General features: G+C 39.2%; 1 protein-coding gene across 1 annotated transcript; it reads left to right on the top strand.

Annotated features, from left to right (window-relative positions):
* The first annotated feature begins 2506 nt into the window (after nt 1-2506).
* LOC124171167 lies at nt 2507-20607 on the top strand. The gene is made up of 4 exons (XM_046550308.1): nt 2507-2585; nt 2886-2948; nt 19253-19345; nt 20261-20607. Exons 1-4 carry the CDS (start codon nt 2507-2509, stop codon nt 20584-20586), a joined length of 561 nt encoding a protein of 186 aa, XP_046406264.1. The 3' UTR covers nt 20587-20607.
* The last annotated feature ends 3524 nt before the right edge of the window (nt 20608-24131 follow it).

The following is a 24131-nucleotide window of genomic DNA, read 5'->3' as shown; positions in this document are numbered from 1 at the left end:
TTACATATTTGGATTGTAAATTATTCTAGCATTAAAAGATTATTCTTTTTTCTAATACTCATATTATTTTTCTGGGATGAGAAATTGTCCTACAAAAAGTATGATAAATATTTGAAGCTTCATAGATATGGTATAGAGGGGGTATGAAGTTGAAAGATCATATGGACGGCACTTCAATCAGTTTGTGAAATAAATGAGTTCATACAGAATGTTTCAGAGAAAAGTTATTTTGAGGAAGCATAAAATAACTGCCTTTTAAATATGAAATTTTCAAAGTGCTGTTTTGGGAAATTATATCATTTGAAAACCTAAATTTTTATTTTTGTACATTTTTTAATCTTTGGAATCTTCTGAATATATAACTACTTGAAGTTCATCTGATACATATCTAATGGACTCAAGTTTTCATGAACTCCTGAGTGATTGCTAGAAATCAGTCTTGTTTGACTCCATGTCATTCATCCCTAATAATGTTTTTATGATCATGTGGAATACACTAATGTTTTGTCACTGTATGCAATAGGATTAAATATTGGTGTTGAAAGCAAAGTTATGTACTCTGTAGTTAGAAGGGATATGCCAGTTGTTATTTCACAGAATGACTCATTTAGTTTGTTTTTGGGGAAGAAGATATGAAGAGCATTAGTAAAGAAACTTCTTTATCTCACAGAATGCTCTCTAACATCTCTTTAATATTTGTGATATATATTTCACGAGATTATCCTTGTTTACCTGGCAACTAAGCATGGACTAAGTGTGATATACATGTGGAGCTTATTTTATTTTGGGGAAATATAGCTACAACTACTGGCATTCCATATTGCTCAAAGTAATCAGATGGCTCTGTTCTCTTTGTTTTGTTTCTGTTTTGGGAATTTTAGGCTTGAAAACAAAACATCTTCATGTGGCAATGGCATTTTGTGTTTATGGTGTGCCATATATTTAATGCTGAAAATGGCTTTACAAAAATACTTGATTCTGTGATTACATTTTTTTACACTTTAAGGAGGAGTGTGTTGGTACAATGACCCCATGTGGATAAGCCTAGAATCCTGTCTGCAATCTGTATATTTTAGTAAATGTTTGAGAAACAACTTTAATGATGCATTTGTAAATAATTGTTCTGTTGATAATATTTTAATTTTAAAATTTGGTTTTGTACACAAGTAAAATTACATCATGACTGATATCAGAACAACCAGTTTTTGTGTAAATTAAACCTATGCATGTAAATTGTAGTGTTCATTGATCCTTCTTCTGCCACATACTTGTTAAAGCCAAAATAATTAGGCTTATGGAGTTATGATAATCAGATATGCTCTCATCATGAGAGCAATTTTGATTTTATTTTATTAGTATATAACCCATCGACATCATTAAGCTTTCATTTCTCAATCAATAGGGGACAATGTTATTGAGCATTTCAATGGCTTGCACTCTGTTACATACAGATATGGGCCTATTGTTTCCTGATGAAATAATCATTTCAGTTACTTGTGGGATCATTAACTTTTGGGTACATGAAAATTGTAATTTAAAAAAATGATCCAAAGGAATTATTGCTGTGAGGTGCTGAATGGGTAATACCATCTTATTTGGAAGTCAAATGTAGTCTTTGTTTTTTTTAAATAAAACACTAATCGACCATCCCTTACTTTTCGTATTTCTCCCATGCATGAAATATTTTCTACACATTGTGAGATTTCCGTAATAATTGGTTATATGCATTTTACCAACCATATATCGAAAGATAATTCCCATGTATGCTGTTCTTAAGGCCGCAATACATGGTGAGTGATTATGTAAATGATCATGCCATCATTCACGGGATCATGCTAGCAAAATAGAACATGTTCTAATTTTCACTGAATGATCATGTGCATGACAGTTCATTGGCAAATTTTTCCATTATACACTGCAAATGATTTCATTTGCATGACCATTCCACATGATCATTCAATGTGTATAAGTAGGCTTTCTGTGGATCCTTTGTGGTAGCTGATAAGGATATTTCCTTGTTCTCAGAATATCTCTAAAAAAGCTCATTCAACCCTTTCCAACATGTTTCATGGAAGCCACAGTCTTTTGCACCAAATGCAGTTTTTGTGAGATGTACAAAACTGATGGAAATAATTTAAGTCATGAATATTGTTTCAGTTATTTTGTCTTTGACTAAACTGGAGCAATGAATTGTATTGGTTCATGTCAAGGCTGGAAAAAAAGTATGAATGTATACATTTTTGATGATGACCTATTCATTCATATTATCTTCATCTAGAAACATAAACCATTATTTCTTATACAAGAAACAGCTATAAATGTTTTCAATGCTCAATTTCATAGTTGTTCTACATTGTAGAGAGTTCTGATGAGGTGATGTTTCATCATTTCTTTATTCATCTAAGATACCTAGTTGTAAAGTTCCCTCTTGCATACTAATATAATTCCAGGTTCAGTGGACTATTGAAGGTCTATTGAAATTAGAGCTTGATCTAATATGTGATTCATGGATCCTGATGCACTGGGCAACGACATCCTCCGGTGTAAATTCTTTGGTTGCTGCTTGCCAGTGTCCTTGGTATCAAGTATGCCTTTTACAATGAATTTAAACTAATAGCTGCATAAATAGTATCTGGGTGTATTTTATCTTGAAGGATGTGCTTCCTTGATTAGTTTTTGTTGTCTTTACCATGCTTGGTAAATTTTTCTGAAGCCTACCAAGAAGAAATCAATTATCCTGGTATATACATCTGCCTGAGATGTAAAATGAACTAAACAGTTCATGGTTTGATTTCTTTTTGATATTTTTCTCTGTGTCAGTCTATTCATTCATTGAAAATAAACAGTCATACACTTAAAAAATACATGAATTTTTTTGTCAACAGGCAGAAGATGGGGGTGGATAGACCTGCTGATTGCAGTTGCAAACTTAAAGGGATTGGATAAGAGTGAGTAGGAGTGTGTGTCTTATTATTCAATGTTGAATACCTTGAACCATGGATAAATTAAGGTATGGTTATTTTATTCTACTAATCGTCTTTATCCAGGTTTAGCAGCTAAGTCATAAGCCATCTTTATGAATGATAGAAATAATTAATGGAGTTGGTGATTCTTCATTGACTGGCTAAGCGTAAAGCTACCGAGTGCGCCTGCAGGGTTGCAGATGCTGGGGCAACATCTGTTTATAGAGGTTAGCTGTGATATAAGTGAGTTTACTCATGGAATAAGCAGTCATGAACTAAAAGCGATGGTATTCCGAGGTGGTATGGGTCTATCCCTGAGTAAGATAGGCCAACTAAATGATACTTTAAGCCTGTGAAGATACCGTGACTTGGAGATAGGAGGCCACCAATGATTATACTTCCCAACACCTGGGGGAGAGGGCAGCAGGTTGTCTTTACATGAGTGAAGGTGGAGTCTGTAGTGGCCAGTACAGCAAGACTCATTTCACTGCAGGTGTGGTAACATTTACTCTAATAGAAGTAGTACTGGGATGTTTAAGGAAAGGGGAAACCAACACGCTATTATTCCGAGGAGTTCTTGCTACTCCAATTTTTAAAATATTAGTTATGATGGCATTCTTTGAATAATTACATGAATTAATTCTTACGACAGTTACATTTTTAACACTTATGTGACAAAAATTTTTTTTAAAGGCATTACAAAATAATATTTATAAACGAGGAAATGTTTTAGGAGCAACGCTATACTGTCAGGAACGGGGATTCTGACTTACAAAAAATATTGGGGGGGCCCAAAGCGGGGATCTTGCCCCGGGAAATTTTATAATTAGTGAGTTTTAAGTTTTTTAAGCATTTTAGAAGAGTCATATCATCAACACTAGAACCCTGATAACTCGAATCTCGATATCTGTACGCTCCAGGGAAAATCAACAAGCCTGACACAATTTTTCCTCACACCAATGACGAATTTTTGAGGGGGCTCGGGCCCCCTCAAGCCCCATGGAGTCGGCGCCACTGGTCAGGAAGATAAATGAGGTGGGACGGTTAAATTTTTAGGCCATTCATTAAATTGAGTAGTATTTCAATAATTCCTCTCCGAAACTCTTGGAATAGGTGGTCATGAGCGTAACTAATCAGTGTGGACCCCCATAAATGCATTCTCCCTCTAATTGTGTCCCTCCTGAAGACTTTTTCTGCCGATATCCTTTTTTCTTCATATTTCCTCCGGTTTTGCTCGAGAATCGTAGAGAGAGGAGCGTATCCTAAAAGATTATGTTCCTTGCAACACTATGGAGTCATGTTGTATTGCATAACAATCAAGGGGAACCGTTAGATTTTTGCGTTGGAATTTGGAGGAGATAAGGGGTCATCCATCAATTACATGAGGCGTTAGGCCCCGGGTACGATACGAGCGGCAAGCGGCGCGAGCGGCGCCGCTCTGATATCGGTCCTCATTTAGTTGCGTGTAAATCCATTGAGGGTGGGTACGATACGTTTGAGCGGCGAGCGACAGTGAGCGGCGCCGCCCAGTGCCGCTCATGGTTCCAAGTCCACACCGATTTCTTTTCCACTGCCGCTCGCCGCTCAGTAGATTCATCCTTCAGTGTAGTTGAAAATGTAAGCGGAGACACATCAAAGTAGTGAGAATACGGCCAAACAAAGGAAGACTGAAGTTAGAAAAGGTGAGAAACCTGAGCGGTTAGAAAATTGCCGCTCGTATTGTAGCCACCGCTGCCGCTCAGGTTGCCGCTCAGATTGCCGCTCGTCGCTTGCCGCTCGCCGCTCGTATCGTACCCGAGGCCTTAGGGAGGAAGGGGTTCAAGCCGATTCTCACCCAATCTCATGTGAGGGAGAAGGGGGTCCTGGCAAGTATCACGCCATTTTTTCCAAAAGGGACTGTGTAAAAGATCTTAGTAATCTTAAATACTAGTCATTACTAATATTGACAAAAAATTAAACAAATTATTTTCATGAATCCAACGCAATGAATTAGTTAATAGATTAACGTATTTACACTGAAAGTACGCATTTTGAACAATCTCACGTGAGAATAGAGGGAGGGGGTTCGAGCCAAATCTCACGATATCTCACAAAGGGGGGGTCCAAAAATCTCCAAAATCACCTCACGTAATTAATGGACCCCTGACTAGCTCCTTACGTCGTAGGGGTGAGAAATAGTGAGAGTAACCCGGCGTTTGGCTTATGCTAGTGCTTAATATTCGGACAGATTTCGTGCTGTGCTGAGAATGTCTTCCACACAGCACCCAAGTGTGGATTGAGATACCTCCATTGTACCCACTCCGAAGGAAAAAGAGAATTTGGGGCTCTTGATCCGTTGGGAATTCCTCGATATGTAAGTTGCAGAGCGGGACAAGGTGCTCGGGAATTGATCTGTAGGGTGGTGCTTAAAAGTTCGAAATTTTACTAGAAAGTTGGTATGGTGCAGGAAAGGTGCGATTGGTGAATGTTTTTAAAGCAACGAAAACATTTTTCAAATCGGATTAAATATTACCATCGCGAAAAGCGTTTCAAATAACGGAAAATAGCGAATTTCACGTATTTTCGTCTCATTGATGACCAATATGACCAAGCCTACTCCGAGAATTAGAAATACTTCAAGATTATGATAATAGGGTGGTTTCCAATTATTTTTTTATTGTCTAAATCGAAAGATTTATACTCCTGGAGTACCCATTTACTACCGGTACTCATTTCACGCTTTTAGATTTTTTAAATGACGATATCTATTTTTCGTGATCAAATGAAAAGTGAAAATTTTCAAGCGGCTGAAAACGCGACGGCTAAGTATGAATGCTGGGAAAACCCCGTGTGACGTCATTCTGGTTTCCTCTATCGCCGTGTGAGGTGACCTTGGGGCGAGGCTTTGAGCGCTGATACAATTCAGGCTGCTAGCAGGTAGCTGAGTACCCTGCTAGCAGGTAGCGCTTGACTTAAATAAGGATTATTAACACCCTATCAAACGAAGGAAACTTTCCGACCTTAAGCAGTTTTAATAGGTGATTATTAAGACATGTTTCCCTGATCTCTGTGCCTCATGCAAGCATTGGTAATCTCAGACGATGTAAAACTCCTATCTACTCGTATAGAAACTAGGTCCCTGTGACGTCACGTGGAGTGGCATCGCATGGGCGCCAATCTGGCATTTTTCAAATGAGGTTAAAATTGACCATTGCCATTCGTCTGAACTGGGATTTCTAAAACCATTTAATTTGTTTATTATGAATACACTAATGGTGGGTAACGACTCGCAATCAATGCCTTTCGTTTTCTTTGATGAAGGAAACTACCCTATTATATGCGGTGGCCTTGTGAATAATATGTGCTGCTTCGAAGGTAAAGGCTGATCGATCCCGTCCTCGTCGTGAGGTACTTAACAGGGAATTGATAAAAACAATCAATAAGTGGACTAAAAAAAGAAAAAATTAATAGAGCTCTACAACGGAGACACATAAAATTTCATACTAACATTCGTGTCTGTTCAATCAGTAATAGTAATAAGGGCATGATTTCATTATGTATGAACTCTCAGGCCACAATCCTCACTCACAAATCCCTTCTTTTGCAATGCATTTTTTTGCCGGTGGTATAGAGATTAATATTTATTTTTATCGTTATTTCAAAGTTATTAACATCATTTTCTTCGCATGGAAGGAAATTTCATAGCAGCTTAGGTATTTCCATTCTATAATCATCATCACAGCCAATAATGCTAAGATTCCTTTGATGCATAAGTATCTAAACTTAATACTCCTGTCAACTAATATTTTGACACCTACGCATTACTCCCATTTCCCTTCTTTCTTTATCTGTTCCGCAAAGTCTATTCGCGGTCTTCCTTTCCCATTATTGCCATCCAGTTGTACTTCGACTCCATCAGCCATTCATGACTCAAGATATGGCTGACATCGTTGGTGGCACGATTTACCGCTCCTTCGCTTTATAGGTTTAATACGACTCATTACCCTCTAAATAACAGTATTAAAGAAAGCAACTGCAGCAAATTTAAAATGATTTGAAACAATCACGACATATAAAACGATTGAATAATTTGAAAAAAAGAGGTTTGAACTAAGTTTTCCGCGACGTGGATTCGATCGATCCAACAACCGCCATCACAGCAGCAAAACCATGACACGTAAAATACAAACCAGCAGTGAAAACCGGGGAAAGTGCGCATTAACTGCACACGAAATAATCATTAAATCCAACATAAATCGAAACAGAATGATACCTTTGCCAGTAAATTCTCCCTCTGAGTGCATATATCTTCACGGGCAAACGAAATATTTGCGGTGCGTAGTCAATGTCAACGTCGGTAGTAAAGGAAACTAAATTTCCTCGAGGAGCAGAAATGGCGCCACATACTTTGTCCTAAAACTGTTGAAAGTGACAGTACATCAATGGGAGTAGGTATGATCTTTCACATTAATTTTTCATAAAACGCTCTGAAAACTTGACAAATTCTTATACTATCACTTTGCCTGCGTGGAGTTGATAATTGAAGTGGAGAATTGAATCAAACCAATTGCCTCAGGATATTTGTCATATGATGGTATTTAAATATTCTCTGACAGTTACTTTGCCGACATTTTTAAGGCCAGCACATGGTAAGGAAACCATGCTGAGGAAGGAAATATTTTCCCCCGGCCAAAATAGCGACTCACACACGGTTTCAAGTGCATAGTACATTTTGAATGGTTTTCTGAAGAAAAATCGTAAAAATAGGAATTCTATCCGTGGAATTCAATTAATTCAGGAGTTATGGAAATTTCATAGTAGAAAAGGTGCAGGAATAATGTAGCACATTTTACTGTGGATGCGCCAGATGAGGGGCAAAGAAATCTAAGCAAGCCATAATTTTCTATGCACAAGTCGGCGCTTTTTAGATTACAATTTAATTTATGACCTTCATTTCAGTATTTTTTCTTACATTTATAACGACAAAATACCCATTTTGAGCGAAGCATCACTTTAAGTTATCACCTTGATAATTTTGAGCATTGACGAAACCACGGATTATCATGTGGAAATAGCCAAGGTTTTTTTTCTTCATTTCCTACGATAAAGGATTTCCACAAATTTACGCCCGCTTCTATTAATTATAATTCATATGTACTCGAAATCTACCACTTAAGGAAGGTTTAGATGAAAGCCCAATGGATGAAAATATGAATAAGAGAGTATTTCTCTGGAATGAATCACCCCTGCAATTCCCCAACTAATGCAAGTTTTTACGACTTTCGCAGAAGAACGCTATTAGATATCACGAACGTCATCTAACACAGTACGAAAGGGACCGTTATTTGACTTTTCTCCGCAATTTCTGACAGCCTCTCGCCCCGCCTAACGGTCATCCAACAACATCAACAGCACCTCGACAGAAACTCATTTCCATTATTGTAGGTGAGAGCAGTAGTGTGTGGATTAGGTACCTATGTGGTGAAAATGCTCGCTCAGGAACAGAGTTGAGAAAGTTACCAGAAAAAAAGAAACTGATTTAAGTTTAAGTAAATCTCGGTCAAAAACAACAAGTTCGAGTAAAAATTTACAATTGGGTAGTTTCCTTCATCAAAGAAAACGAAAGGCATTGATTGCGATTCGTTACCCACCATTATTGTATTCATAATATACAAATTATTTGGTTATAGAAATCCCAGTTCAGACGAATTTTATTTCAATGGTCAATGGTCAATGGTCAATTTTATCATCATTCGAAAAAGGCCAGATTGGCGCCCATGCGATGCCACTCCACGTGACGTCACAGGGACCTAGTTTCTATACGAGTAGATAGGAGTTTTACATCGTCTGAGGTTACCAATGCATGCATGAGGCACAGAGCTTAGGGAAACATGTCTTAATAATCACCTATTAAAACTGGCTAAGGTCGGAAAGTTTTCCTCGTTTGATAAGGTATTAATAATCCTTATTTAAGCCAAGCGCTACCTGCTAGCAGGGTACTCTGCTACCTGCTAGCATCCCGTGTCGTATCAGCGCTCAGAGCCTCGCCCCAAGGTCACCTCACTTGCGGCAGCGGGAACGAGAACGACGTCACACGGAGTTTTCCCGGCATCCATACTTACGCGTCGCGTTTTCGCGCGCCTGAAAATTTTCATTTTTAATTTAATCACGAAAAATAGATATCGTCATTTAAAAATCTAAAAGCGTGAAATACGTACCCCAGGAGTAATAATCTTTCAATTTAGGCAATGAAAAAATAAAAGGAAACCACCCTATTATGAAAAAGAACAGTTGAAGTGGAAAAAGAAACTTTTACGCTAAAAGTTATTTATTTAGTTACATAAATAATATAACCTCCTTTCTTTCAAGAGATGTCGTTTAATCATCTTTACCTCAAATATCTAAACATCTGAGAACTGCACACCGACCAGGAAATCGGATAGCAAGAGGCGACAGAATCGAATGTCACCATCAGGCAAAGCAAACACATTGGGAAATAAGAAAAAGGAATGAACACACATGGCCGCTGAGAGAACATTCCTAAAAATTGCGGGCGAGATTGGTACATAATTCCGAAAACCAAAGACCAATCGAAACCGCGCAGATGAAAATTCTGCGGAAGATTGCCGATAAAACATAATTGAACAGAGGGAGGAGAGAGGCGACATCAAGAGAGTGAGATTGATGAGTGAGTGAGTCTGTCGAAGGAAAGTGGAATGGGATGAGTGGAAAAGGAGGAGGACAGCACGGAGGAAAGGGGACAATTGGGAAGAAAAGAAATCGGGGCTCTATCGGAGAGGAAGTGCGCATATAAGCATAGAGTACACCGCGGCCGGCTGAAGGAAATGCACTGGAGGAAACAGGCTAGAGCTTAGGAAGAATTTATGCATGCCAATAGCTTTTGAACTCTTGGCGTAACACAATTAATCAGTCTATCTCTTAAATGGGACGAGATAGTCGGATGTGCATCCAAAAATGAGAGAACCATAAAATTTTCAGAAAAGGATTGTTTGGAAATTATTTTTTTGAGCGGAGATGAGGAAAATACGACATTTTTCAAATACCGCAGAAGCCTAAACGGTTCGGAGTAGACAAAATGATAGGGATAAAATTTGTAGGAACTTTTATGCATTTTAATTTTAAACTGAATACTTATTCCTTAAATCCTGATGGATTCCGAACTATGAACAAAAATGCTAAAAAGTAACGTTTCGGCCTGTTTCGCCGTATTTTGCGTCGTGAAACTTTGCTTATAAGCTTCAGATTCATCAGCGCATCAGCCATATTGGACAGGAAAATAAAAACCAGCCTAAAAATTTCCCGTGAGAAGTATATGTTGATTGGACTACGACGCCATGTTGGATGATCACTAACTGGAGGAAAAAAGCGCGGACTCACCCAAGGCAAACGTTTACGTTTTCATGCGTTATTTCTAGGTTACTTTAACTTTAAACGTTGGCTAAATAAATTGAAAAACAATTTTCGAAAATTTGTCAATTTTATAGCTAGAAAACTACAACTCCTACAAAAAAAGGTTAAGATTATAAGTTAATCAACTTTTATCTATTTTAATGGCGCATTCTCACATACATATTTGTCGTGAGAGTTCACTCTTAGAGCCCAGGACCTATGTACGTTTGTAGGGCCCCTCTTGGCTCACCTTTAGCGGGGATTAGCGGGGCTCAGTCAATTGTGTGTAAACATTTTTGGCACTACACAATTATATCCCCATAAAAACGTTCAGTGATGAGAGCTTAAGAAAAAGGACGATTACTTTTTCTCAGATTTGAGACTCAAAGAAATAATTTTTCAAAATTTTCACAATTACAATGGATTACAACACCTCCAGTGGCGTAACTAGGAATATATTTTAGGGGGGATGGTCAGGGGGGGCGACGGGGGGAGGGGTAAACGGCAAATTTTTGAAAAATTTCATGCCTGGAAATACATTTTTACACTATATTGGCACTAAAGATTTAACTATAAGCAGATGCAGCTATTATACGTCATAACTAGACAATCTTCTATATTATTTCTACTGTATAGATACCTCTTTCTCAACTTATACGCAACCAAACTCTACAAGTAAGGTAGCAAAATGCACAGAATTTATCAGAGAACATGCGACGGCATATCTTACTTCCTAAATATTGCTATTGTTTCCAGAAATTGGTTTTTAAAAAATAAAAAAAAAACGAAAAAAAAAACAAAAAACGGTAAATATTCCTGACGTTAACGTCACACAAACTGATGCATTTATTTATTTGCAACAATATCTCGCATTCTTTAAATAACTTTTATCAAAATGCGGCTGATTCCACATTCAAGTCTCCTGTTGATACGTAAGTATGAGTCATCGTGTTCGTTTAACAGAGGATAGTGTAATTACTTCCAACGTTGTGTTTAAAGAGGTCCTCTGACCTCAATTTGTACATGAACATTCCAATTAAATGTGTACATAAGACCCTGCCTTTTTTTCTACAATTTAAAATTAGAAACGTGCCTATCCCTCGGTGGACCTGCATTGCAAGGAGGGGGGAAAGCCCGCTGGGGGCGGGCGCAGCACGCTCGTATCTTTTAATTTTTTTATATTTCTTTGAGGCTTTGGGTGGGGGGGGGGATCTATCCCCTAATCCCCCCCCCCATAGTTACGCCACCGGCACCATCCAAAACCATAGTCGTCGGCCGTTGCTACCAGTAATTTTTTCCCAACTGCCCGTGACGCGCACCACAACTGCTAAGGCTGTAATTCCTGCCTCCTTCTTCAGTTAGCAGCCATGGGTCTGGTTTGGCGCAAATCGCCATTCTTTCCTGTAATCTTCGGCTGGCAACAGGGTGCGCTGTGATCATCTCTCATGATTTAATTGATGCATGCAGGTGGTGGCTCCTTCCACTTGTGTTTCTTCCTTCTATCTTCCCTTCAATGGCTCTTATCACTAGTATATCATATTTATCATACTGCTAGCATCATATTTGCTATCATTTTTCTTTGGCTATTCATTAAGCTTCTCCTTTCTCCAGCTCCTCCGAGCACTTCCCCATTTGTGAACATGATCTACCCAACTGATCTTAAGCATTCTCCTCTAACATCAAGCAATGAAAGCCATCAACATTTCCTTTTCCACCTTTCCGATTGTCCATATTTCACTTCTACATATATAGCCACACTCCAAACATACGTTTTCCATAGTCTTTTCCTTATGTTACAGTTTCTGGAGAAAAAAAGTTATCCGTAAGGGAACTCGTTCCAAGAGGGGCAATATAATTTACAATCTCTTCCCTTCCTACGCCCAACTCTTACCGTAAGACCACACCTCCATTAAAATAAATTCCCTATCACATCCTGAGGTGTTTCTGAAATAAAAAACGCGGTCATAGTTGTCTCCATGCAGAAGTGGACTCGTTCAAACTTAATTGTCGAGACATCAATGCGGGCGATAATTTGCCGAAATGCTCACGCAAGGACACAGAAGACTTCGGACCGCGTCAACTTCAATCGGAGACCATCCTACTATATAATGCCCCCCCTGGTCGAAATATATGTAACTGACTAATAAAATACATGGTGTACAAGCTTGGGATGACAAATAGGACAGGGTATCATTGACAGCAATTTCCGTACACGTCTCCATTAATGCCTGAAAACTGATAAATCGGATGAGTGAAATACTCTAATTTGGATTAAATGGCTTAAATCTCACCCCCTCACGCAATTGTTACAATCGAAAGACTTACCCGCGGGAATTTCACGTGTTTAAAGGCAGTTCTTTTGCGTTTCATCGACTTATAACTAATTAAGAGCTGCATTTAAATCATCAGACCTAGTTTTATCACATCAACTTACTCTTGGAAAATTTTCCCATAAATATTAGTCCTAATATAGCGCAAACTATTTTCCAAGCAGTTGAAACTGACAAGCAGATGAGATAATTTAAAAAATATTTTTTCTGATCATAGACCTGGATTTTATTGGTATCGATGCAAAAAAGACGGTGCCAAAAAATTAAAAAAGTATTTGAAAACAGTATGAGCCCCTTTGATGGAATGCGGCCATTTTGTGATGACATACAGTTTGTAACTATTTACTAACTATAACAAAAAAATTCAAATGGATAAACTGATTCAAGTGGATTCTTCCACACGGTTAACACAAAACTAGCTACTCTAATCAATGCGCAATCGATTCCAAGAGCTAGGCACAATTAAGCCAGGGGTGGGGACTTTTGGGGCTTCAGTCCCCCCTAACCCAGAATCATTTCCCGTGTAGCGACTGTATAGATGCATTTAAGACACAACTAGCTCACGGGTACTTATCGTAAGACTTTCCAAAATTATTCACAGTTGTGGACTAAGATCATCGTCTTTAATCCGAAATTTAATCAAAATCGAATAATATAAACTATTACCGCCATTGCCCTAAAGTGAAAAAAATCGAAATATTCCGAAAGAACCGCCGATGGAAATTAACCCATAATAATGACTGCCATTTTGATAAAATCCAGGGATGGCTATAAATGTCAGCAATATGCAAACGAAATGTACAGCTCATTTAATGAAATTAATGGTTTTCGGGTGTGTTGGATTGGAAAAAAGCTGTGCAGGCACCCTGCAGAGCATCTTAGCAGCACAAGGCCACGTGCCTACCTAGAGCAGTCGCATACTAAACAGCAAACACAGGCACGCAAGCCAAAGTCGGTTGGTTCCGACGGTTTCTGTGATGCACGACAATGAGGACGAGAAATTTTTCTTCATCACGGAAGATCTACTCCAGGGCTCACGAATAAAACTAATTCATCATTAGATTCGATTCTCTCCGACAGTTTTGCACTTTCCACTTCGCTGTAAGTCATAAGTGCGACCTTTTTTTGTTTTCAAATTATCCCCTAATATTTATAGCACGATCGAAGGTACATTCATGCATTTGATGGCGAATGAGGAAAATGTGTTGATAGAAGTGTATAAACATGAATGTTACCATTAAGAAAATTGCATAAATGCGTAATAATTTGAGAAAATTTTTTCGATAGTAATCTCATTGAACACAGTATGATCGACAGTGGGAACGAAACCCTTAGGACGGGCTCGCGGGATACACTCCTGGAGCAGGGACTATAAGCGATCAGCTTTTTTCCTCTGCCACCAGAAGGGGAAGGACGGGAAGGAACAAGGAAAGGAGGCGCCGCGATGAGAGTCCGACGACGCCTCCAGGGGAAGGACGGGGAAAGTAGGGAGGGGACGAGGAATCCTGCACCGTCACAAGGCGGGCAGGTCCTACCATCAGCGAAACCAAGCTTACGCAATTAATATGCTACCAATTTTAGTAGATTTTCCTATGAGGAAGAAAAATCTATCGATCAAATCGGTAGATAGTATGATCGACACTGATTCACAACTTCGATGAATATGAAGGTTACGAGCCAACTATGAAAGTATCGATTATATAATGGAGCCACTATGAATGGAATTGCCACAGTGCGTTCCACATCCAGTTGGTTGCATGTGCTCTTATATAGAAGCGTTGCCCATTTTAATGTCCATGAGGGAGCATCAAATAATTACGTGAGGCTTTTGGGGGTGGAGGGGATGGTACCAGGCTCATTCTCACCCAATCTAACGCGAGGGTCCAAATTTTTTCCGCAAGATACATGGTAAAATTGCGATTTTATTTATCTTAAATACTAGTGTAAATTAATGTCAAATAAAAATAATTAAACATTTTTTTCAAATATAAATTCAACGCAGTGAGGTATTAACGTAATTACACAGACAATGCGTATTCCGAACAATTTCACTTGAAATTATATGGAGAGGGTGGAACCAAATCTCACGTCGACTCACAAAAGTGGGAGGGGAGACCCAAAAATCGCCAAAATCACGTAATCATGTAATAAATGGACGTGCCATGCAATGTAGAATAGGTAATGATCACAGGTAATTAAAGCTAAATATATCCGCATCAAAGACTTCAAGATTGTACGGAACAAATTGTACAGTACGCCGCGCCCGGGCATTCCATACCATCAGGGAGCTGCCGCGACCTGCGAGCGCGGCAAACACATCGACTTTATTTTGCTTGATACAAACGGTCGCAGTTGATTTCTTTGAATGGACAATGTAAAACTTTTGATGTAATTTTAACGTAAATATCTCGAGGTAACTCGGTGATCATTTTCTTATAATACCAAACGAACACAAAATTTCGACGAAAAACAGAGTCCTCCAATTTTTATCGTATCGACGATGTATATCGCAAGACAGCGAGGAAATTAGGTTGTGTGAAATGTAAAATAACTGTGGCACTAAATACATTATATCTTATACACAATTCACTTGCTAAAAGATTCACTTTCCAACGTCCGTCGAGCACGATATTCCTCGTGGTCAACAGCGAGCTGCGAACTGTGCCGCACGTTCGAAAAATCAATCTTAATTTCGGCGTCGCAGGTGGTCGCAATTCTTTTTTTTTGTATCATACTCTATAGGTTTTGCTGTATATGTTGTGTAAATATCTCGAGGCAACTTGGTGATCCTTTTTTTATAATCCTACTTGAACAAAAAAATTCAACGAAAAACAGGGTCCGCGATTTTGTATCGCATGGGCCACAAATAATACAACTAGGTCGTGAAAGTTGCCAAGAATTAAAAATATAAAACCGCATTGTAACATTGTATTTTTTGTTTCTATTGAATGACTACAGAAGGTGTGGCATTAGTTTTAACATGCCGAATTTCGAAAAAAAAATCAATGAGGGCAATTTTTGCGAAATTTGTCCAACTTTGAGTCCATGTAATTTGTTTAAAAAAGTAACCTTTGAAAAACGGTTCGCGTCAAAAAAATTAAAATTGTATTGAAAACAACTGTGCAAAGTTTCAAATTCCGCACTCCAAAAAAATAATTTTTGAGGTTTTGTCCAGCTTTTTTCGATTTCAGCCCACTGTGCGCCGCGGCGATAGGAGCCCGACGACGCCTCTGGGGTGGGGATAGGGAAGGAAGGGAATGCCCTAGCCGCTATGGAATCGACTAGGGCCCACTACTAGCGAAACCATAATTTAACGTTCTACAGAAAGGAAAAAAATTCCTATGATGAAGGAAATTTCTGCGTTATCCGCAGCTAACCTTTACAACAATGCAATATCACGGCTACCTTGATCACAATAGGGTAGTTTCCTTCATCAAAGAAAACGAAAGGCATTGATTGCGATTCCTTCAGAGGGACCAGAGGGACCTAGTTTCTATACGAGCAGATAGGACTTTTACATCGTCTGAGATTACCAATGCATGCATGAGGCACAGAGCTCAGGGAAACATCTCTTAATAATCACCTATTGAAACTGCCTATGGTCGGAAAGTTTTCTTCGTTTGATAAGGTATTAATAATCCTTTTATAAGCCAAGCGCTACCTGCTAGCAGGGTACTCTGCTACCTGCTAGCAGCCTGCATCACAGCGGCGCACATATCGTCGCCCCAAGGTCACCTCATTTTGCGGCAGCGGGAACCAGAATGACGTCACACGGGATTTTTCCCAGCATTCATACTTAGCCGTCGCGTTTTCGCGCGCTCGAAAAATTTCACTTTTCATTTGATCGCGAAAAATAGATACCGTCATTTAAAAATCTAAAAGCGTGAAATGAGTACTCCAGGAGTAAGAATCTTTCGATTTAGGCAATAAAATAATAATAGGAAACCACCCTATTATACGTCTTTTATTTCCCGATACAATTTTGCAATACACATTGAACATTTAACGTTTTATTTTTCATTCTAAAGTGTATATTGCCTGAAAAATGGTATAGCCATTACTTCCAGTTATTATTTGAGGATGGATTAAGATGGATCTATAGAGTGTCACGCAAACATTTGCAATAAAGATGCGGTTACGTGTACAATTTGTTTTTGAATGAGCTTTATACAACTGTATTTCAAATGGAGGTAGAAGAGATGAGAATATAGGCTTGAAACATGTTATGGAGAACATAATATAACACAGGGGAAATAAAAACCCGTAACTCAGATTATTTTGATCCGACAAGTATGAAATTCACCTTGAATTCACCAGCATCCTGTTAATTTCACACGGCGTCCACCAAGTGATACAATTTTCCCTCCATGAGTCACTGCAGTGGTTCAGTAAGTACGATTTTCAACGACATCCGGGAGCTCATTTCCGAGGATTTAAAACTATCACACGAATGTGGCTTGTGTTTTACTCTTGGCTATGTCAATAACGATAAGCAGTTTGTAATTACCAAGCGGATCGATTATGTTGACTCGCGCGTACTTAGACCGACTGATTTTTATCAACATCCGGTTTCATTCGTATTTTTACAATCTGTTTATGAAAACTAAGCTGAAAGGAAAAAACCGTGAACCCAATCCTCTAGAGCGTCAAGAATGTAAGGCTCACTGCAATTGGCTGAAATTTGAGAGCGTCATCATTTCCGTTCACGCCTAATACTATATAAGAGAGACCTTCTTAGCCCTTGGCACAACTTGTGGCGAAGAGTTGAGTTGTTTAACCAGTTGATGGCAACCCGGATAAAGAGTATGAGAGTTCAGGGTGAATCCTTGGAGGATACAACGCACCGGGGCCGGGAACCAAGCCAGTGGCTTATACGCCAGATCCGGGGAGGGGGAGGAGAGGAAGGGAAAAGGAAAGAGGCGCCGCCGCGATTAAACTGGTTAAACAACTCAACGGCCAGGAAAATGAAACTGTTAATCACCACCTTATGCTGCTTGGCATCCTTAGGTGAGTTTAAACTTCATTTTCAACAGTCGTCAATGCTCAAGGCCGTTATATATGGGGCACATAATTGCGCAGGTTAGAACTGCATTAATTTATTGTGGCGTGCGCGAATGCACGAACGGGGGCTATTTTGTCATCTCACGTCCATGCATTCTCACATGCGTTATTGCAATTCACCGCTTCACACGACGCGATTTTAACTGCGCCTTCGTACTCGCGTCAGATTTTGCAATTACATGCCCCGTGTAAAACGGCCATAAGATTTTTTTGACACAGCCCTCCACTCAATTCTCCCGTCGACTCATTATTTAATACTTGAATATCTCCTCTGCTTTACACCCTTCATCTTCTAACCAACTCTACCACCTACGACGATAATTTTTATTTTTCCATCGTGTATCGTGTGGAACGCTCGATCACGATAGTAACGTCTTCTACGTTATTATCGTCATCACTGGTCAACAATCCTAAGATTGATTTGACACAGCTCTCCGCTAAATTCTTCTGTAGGATAGTATTTTCGCGTCTTTGTATTTATTATCTTTCGCATTCTTCTTTACCCGTCCCATGTCCAGTAGATTCCGGTTAATTGGAACATATCGGGACTTGTGCACTTTGCCCCAACTGAGCGGCTGCCCCAATTAGTATATTGGCATAAAAAACTTTGAAATGGTAGAAAGAAGACTAAAGAATGTTTAAAATGCAACATAAGTTTATTAAACTATTAATTTAATTAATAAATCAGCGAGTTCAGTTAATTTATTATCATTTTTAAGAATTATAACAATTTAGCTAAAAATATTTTTCACAGCCTCGGGCGACGCTGAATGAATGTCTTTTACCAAGCCCTAATAAAGAAAAGTCCTATCCTCTTGCCGATAGTATAACAACAGCTTTCAAAATAGGGCAAGAATAGGAACATTTGTGAAAAATAAGAGTAAATCAAAGGAGGAAAAATATAAAAAAATAGTATTCTGAAAACAAAAAAATTTAATTTCGTCGCGAGTATAGTCTATGTCGCCGACTCATGGCCCAATAAAGCGGCATGCTGTCCCAATTAAGCGGAGAATACTCTGGGATATTCCTCCATTGGGTTCTGTTCTTCAGGATCTGCCCCAATTAAGCGGCTGCACCAAATAACCGGTGGACCCATTAAACGGAATCTACCGCACTTTATTCGGGTTATTCCACTTCCATTCTTGCCGTCCACTTGTTCCTTGACGATTGTATTCATCAGGCAATCATGCGTCAAGATATGGCCGATTAGGCTGTTCTGAATTCATATCAAGGCTGCCATGAGGCTTCTCTTTTCTCCTTCTCTTCTTAAGACTTCCTCATCATTTACTCGGCTGATTCATTTAATTCTCATCATTCTTCTGTAGCGCCGCATTTTAAAAGCCTCTACCCTTGATTTATCCGCTGCTATCATTGTTCATGCCTCATTTCCGTAAAAATAAATTCTATAAATGTATGTTCTGATAAATTCTTTCCTTATTTCGACTTTTAAGGTACCCGCTGAGAGTAGATCAATTTCCAATCATTATCAAAAACGTAAATTTCTTTCAGGAATACCACCATTGTATTCCAATCCAAGCCAACTCTCCGAAACAGTGGAACAAATAGAGACTCCATTGAATGACGAAGAATCGATTTTAACAGGTAAGCCAACACTATAGCTTTTTTGATAGACACTGTTTGGAAGTATGGTTGTCCTCCCGTAACGTTCACTTTCGAACTTGGGTTGAAAGTGCGTTTTTATCCTTAAGTTTCATTTATAAAGCCATTTTTGTGACAAAATGCATATTCGACCTGTTACCCGTCACCTCCTTGTCACCAACTGCGCTATTCTTAAGCTAATTTCTCTTGAAATTTTGGAGCCATTTGTACGTGATATGTGTGTGACTGTTTTCCGAGTGCTTGTGTGTGTACACTAGGCCCAGAACTAGGGCGGAGCTAAGGGGGCATGTGCCCCGTGCGGCAGATTTCAGGGGGTGGCAATATTTGAGAACTTATGAAAAAAGTTATTCAAATTTTCAAATTAAATTATTCAGCAATAATGAGACATTTATAAATTATTAAACAACATAATATTAATAAAACTTCTTGATAGCAAACATGCGGTGTGTAATTTCAACTGCCACATCTTAAAAAAAAACTGCTTACGGCGTATTATATTTTAGTTTTTGGGGGTGGGAAAATCAGGGTAGGGGAGGCGAATGGAGTATTGCCAGTGTTTTTTTCATCATGAGTAATCATCTTGTATCTTACATGATGTGAGGAATGATGTGGTGGAAGTTTTTAATACTAGTAAAATTGCACTTGATAATGCTGTTTGTCACAGTGAAACTCGTGTTAAAATAAAACCCAAAGGAATTATTACAATGTCTAATTTTTCTAGTTCATCTTGTATGTTATCTTTCCTCTACTTTTACCAAAAATACTTCCACACCTTCCGATTCTTTTACTTTTTGGTTCTGCTACAGCTTACCATGAGTGCGAAATACGCCTTAACGCATAGCACGGATCCTAATATGTCATTGTTCCATATTAATAACAATTTTTTTAATCCCTTAGCCACCCACAATGATGGATCGCTCAGGACACAGCTCCCAGTGACTGAACCAAATAGTACAATATCCCCGCCTGACGCAAAAGACCCGGAACTTCCAACGATGCAAGTGACGCCTGTCCCTGGAGTAGAAATTCTCCCCTCTAAAGTGGTAATGCCTGACCCTACTGAGGAACAACCTCCTCCTAAACCTTCTCCAAAGCACCGGAAGGCACCTCGTCGTATTGAAAAATACATACCTAAGGAAGCAGGCGACGAGTTACGTGCTTATATCAAGGCCATGTGTCGTGATTGGCCTATGCATAAATTCGATTTGTACTATTTGCAATAAAATGACTTATTGTTAAAGTGGGAAGAAGTATTTTCATTTCATGTGACATATTTACTCTATTAAGTGGATATGGAATTGGATAGGGTGTAGAAGGTTCAAGTGTACAATAGTACGCATTATTATTAAAATGTGGCGCAGATAATCTGTAGGAGAAGAAATGACAGATGACCTATTTGTGACTCATGCTGCTGAGGTGCGAAGGAAGAGACTTGTCATAAAAATTCCTGTCATCTGACCTCACTGCTATGCGATAAGGGACTCTTCTGAATTATCTTTAAAAAACATATAACAACATCAAGTTACGGAAGTACGATTACATAAGCCTTTTGATATTTACTGGGGCGGATTAAGGTCCTTGTTGTGGTGGGAGGGGAGCGGTTCATTATATTCCGTGGTGGCTTGGTGGTATGCCATGCCCCGCAGCGAAAATGCGTCTATAGCTCGATTTGCGATGACGAGTGTCTTATACAAGGTGGAGAAAAATTATGTCTCGAAATTTTAACCCTGAATAGCAGATGACAATAGAAACCAAAATTACCGATGATGTTTACGTCGAAAACGCACCATTTTTAAACCGCAGAAATCTTTGAGATAAGCGTTCCTATTGTCCACGAGTTTGCCTTGTTGCCGGATGCCTTCGATGCATCGCCGCTAAGCATTTGAAGTTATGAGTTATCCAGAGCACCCGGCATTAGGGCAAACTTTCGGCCAATCGGAGCGCTTGACTCATAGTTTATGTAGCTTAAAATTGTGTGTTTTTGACCGGTAACGCTAACATCAGAAAACTTAACAATCATTTAAAATCAATTCAAAGATGGGCATTCACATGGAAATACACATTTACGCTATGAAAAGCACACAGGTACATTTTTAAACAAATAAATTCGTACCACAACTAACATTACTCATAAACAAGAGCTCCCTCTCATAAATTCCTTGGTGTCATCTTAAACAATAAGTTAACCTTCTTCACCTAAAAAATTTCACCACTAAAGCATTGATTGCAAGACGATCAATTTTCGCTTTGTGTGCCCGTGCTTTGCCACTCTCCCATAGATCCAGAGTCAATTTCTATGCTTAAATAGTGAGACCCACCCTTCTTTATGGCTGCGAAATTTTTGCCAACAATAGAACCATCCGTAAAAGAAGTGGAATTATTTCAGAACAAATCCCTCCGTGTCCTTCAAAACCTTCCAAACTAATCACCATGTAAGATGTCCTTTCCACTCATAGTCTCCCAACTTTAAACCAATTCATAACTCAGCTAGTCAATAATTTTAAGTCCAGGCTCAGGGCAACAAACAACTCATTGCTTACAGACATTTGGAATTAAGATGCTTCTATTCCAACCACATACACACTAGGGGCGGTCATCAAACAACTTTTTTCGAAAGTCAAAGTTCGACATATTACAAAATGTAGCCCGACGTACCAAATGAGCAGAGAAAAAATTTTGTTCATGTAGGTTGACATCCTACGGTTGCACCAGGGCCGTTTATGTTAAGCTTAGGCAACCCGCAACACATTCCCTCTTTTTACGCTATTTCGGCGATAAATGTCGTGATTTTAATGATTTTTTCAGCCGATTCTGCAACAGTCATGTATGAAATAGTCGAGGTAAGCAACATAGGTCGAATAATAACGTTTATTATACAATCACCGGTATTAAAATCCAAAGAAACATAAAAAACTTTGAAATTTTCTTAATTAATGGTATATATTTTAATTTGATGTACTCGTATGGGCATGATCGCACTAATATGACCCTACCGTTTATATACAACAACATTTTTCCCCTCTCCCATCCTAGAGTGAGGATCTCCTCATCTCCCTATGGCCCGCCTATGAACTAATGTCAACGCACTGCTCAGGCTACATCGTCTACGGAAATGACTCCGTGTTCCAAATTTTGCAGTTCTTCACCCATCATGAGAACAGGTGCCACTCTGGCTCTCAGGGAGACCCAGAACTCGCCACGTGGAGGGCGCTCCAACTCGAGCTTCTCCCATTACTGCCCACCCTTCAAGTCTTATGACGTGCCAGTTAAGATGCAATCTTTTTTGTATCCAAAATTGGTGGAGATAAATGGTAATTAAACAGATTGGAAGGAAGTGAGCTGCTAAAGGCTATGTAAATTCAAATTAAAACAAAGTAAAATTTGCCGGTATCCTCTCCTTTTTCTCCATTTCCCCTCTATTCTCCTTTACTATATACATACTCCCTGTACGCTATTGATGAATTGTCTTGTACATATGGATGGCCTTTCGCAAGGTTTTGTGAGGCAAGGATTTCGTGCCGAAGTGATTTTTTTTAATGGAGAAGCAACTAAAATAAACAATGAATGTATTGACACGCTCTTCAGTTGAGAGTCATCTCTTTGGCGCCCCTCGACAGATGTTTGGGAGACATCTTCCCACATATGAAGATATTATGAAGTATTACTAATGGGTGAAGATGGAAAAGATGCAAGAAAGATGAGAATTTGATCAATCGGTCCAAGAGATTGCACATGTTGTCGCACACAGAGTGGACCAAGTGTAGAACGACGCGTCTGGACCTTTAATGTCGAACCGCGGCATCCTCATGGCAGTTTAGAGATACAACACGAAATGTAAAAAAATTATGAAGAGCACAAAGAAGAAAAATTCCTCTGTTGCCCATCGAGATGTTAAAATATTGTTTTATTTTCCTCAATGTGTCTTCCAAAATTGGCCCAGTGTATTTGTAAGCCGAAGACGTAAATTAAAAATGAAGAAATATCATTCCTTTTAGACCAAAGATCAACCGGAGAACTAGTGATTGGGACCATTGATTGGAAAACCACAAAAAACATAGAAAGAAGGCTACCAAAGAAAAAAAATAATTGAAACGGACGAATCATTAGAAAATAGGGCATCATTAGCCCAGAAAATTGGTTCTAAATTCAAGTATTAGTGCTCTAAAGTTCAAAATGACTCGCCACCTGTGCTCGGCGACGAATGGCAACCATCCTCCCGCCCATCCTATAATAGCTCGGCGCGCAACATCCTGAAGCTGCCTGTGACCTGCCAATCGGTGAAAAGGCACAACGTTGCCAGCGGTTTGCAGCAACCCTCGTGTCTGGAGCGTTTGAAGACGTCGGCCAGGCCACACCTGAAAATGCATCGATCATTGTCGACCGGAAGAAAGTTGCGCGACAAAGGAAGAAATACAGAGAGCTTGCGACTTCAGAGGATATGGAAAAGCTTAGAGATCAACCGAGGATAGCATTGTTCTTCGAGGGAAGAAAAGAGAAGACGAAAATCAGGGAATTGTGCAGCAACAATGAAGTGCGCATCACGACATAACCGAAGAGCATGTAGTCATCCTTGTAGAACCCGGGGGGGTTTATTTGGGACATGCATAAACTGAAACAGGAGAAACAGAATGGCTCGGAAACTCTATACTCGAATTAGTTGAAGCTGCTATAATTGACACGTCTTCCATACGGTGCATCGGTTGTGATGGATCACATTCGAACACCGCGACCGGCTGGAAGGGAGGCGCTATATGTTTTATCGACGTGC

This window comes from Ischnura elegans, chromosome X (genome assembly GCF_921293095.1).
Source record: "Ischnura elegans chromosome X, ioIscEleg1.1, whole genome shotgun sequence".
Taxonomy (NCBI): Eukaryota; Metazoa; Arthropoda; class Insecta; order Odonata; family Coenagrionidae; genus Ischnura; species Ischnura elegans.
Note: the sequence above shows the minus strand (reverse complement) of the source record. Positions and strands in the feature narration are given on the sequence as shown.

What these genes read in the sequence shown, in the direction of transcription:
- LOC124171167 (XM_046550308.1), top strand. Translation starts at nt 2,507, where the DNA reads ATGGATCCTGATGCACTGGGCAACGACATCCTCCGGTGTAAATTCTTT. An exon ending in CTTAAAGGGATTGGATAAGA is followed by an intron (nt 2,949 to 19,252) that starts GTGAGTAGGAGT and finishes AATTTCTTTCAG; the next exon opens with GAATACCACCATTGTATTCC. An exon ending in CGAAGAATCGATTTTAACAG is followed by an intron (nt 19,346 to 20,260) that starts GTAAGCCAACAC and finishes TTAATCCCTTAG; the next exon opens with CCACCCACAATGATGGATCG.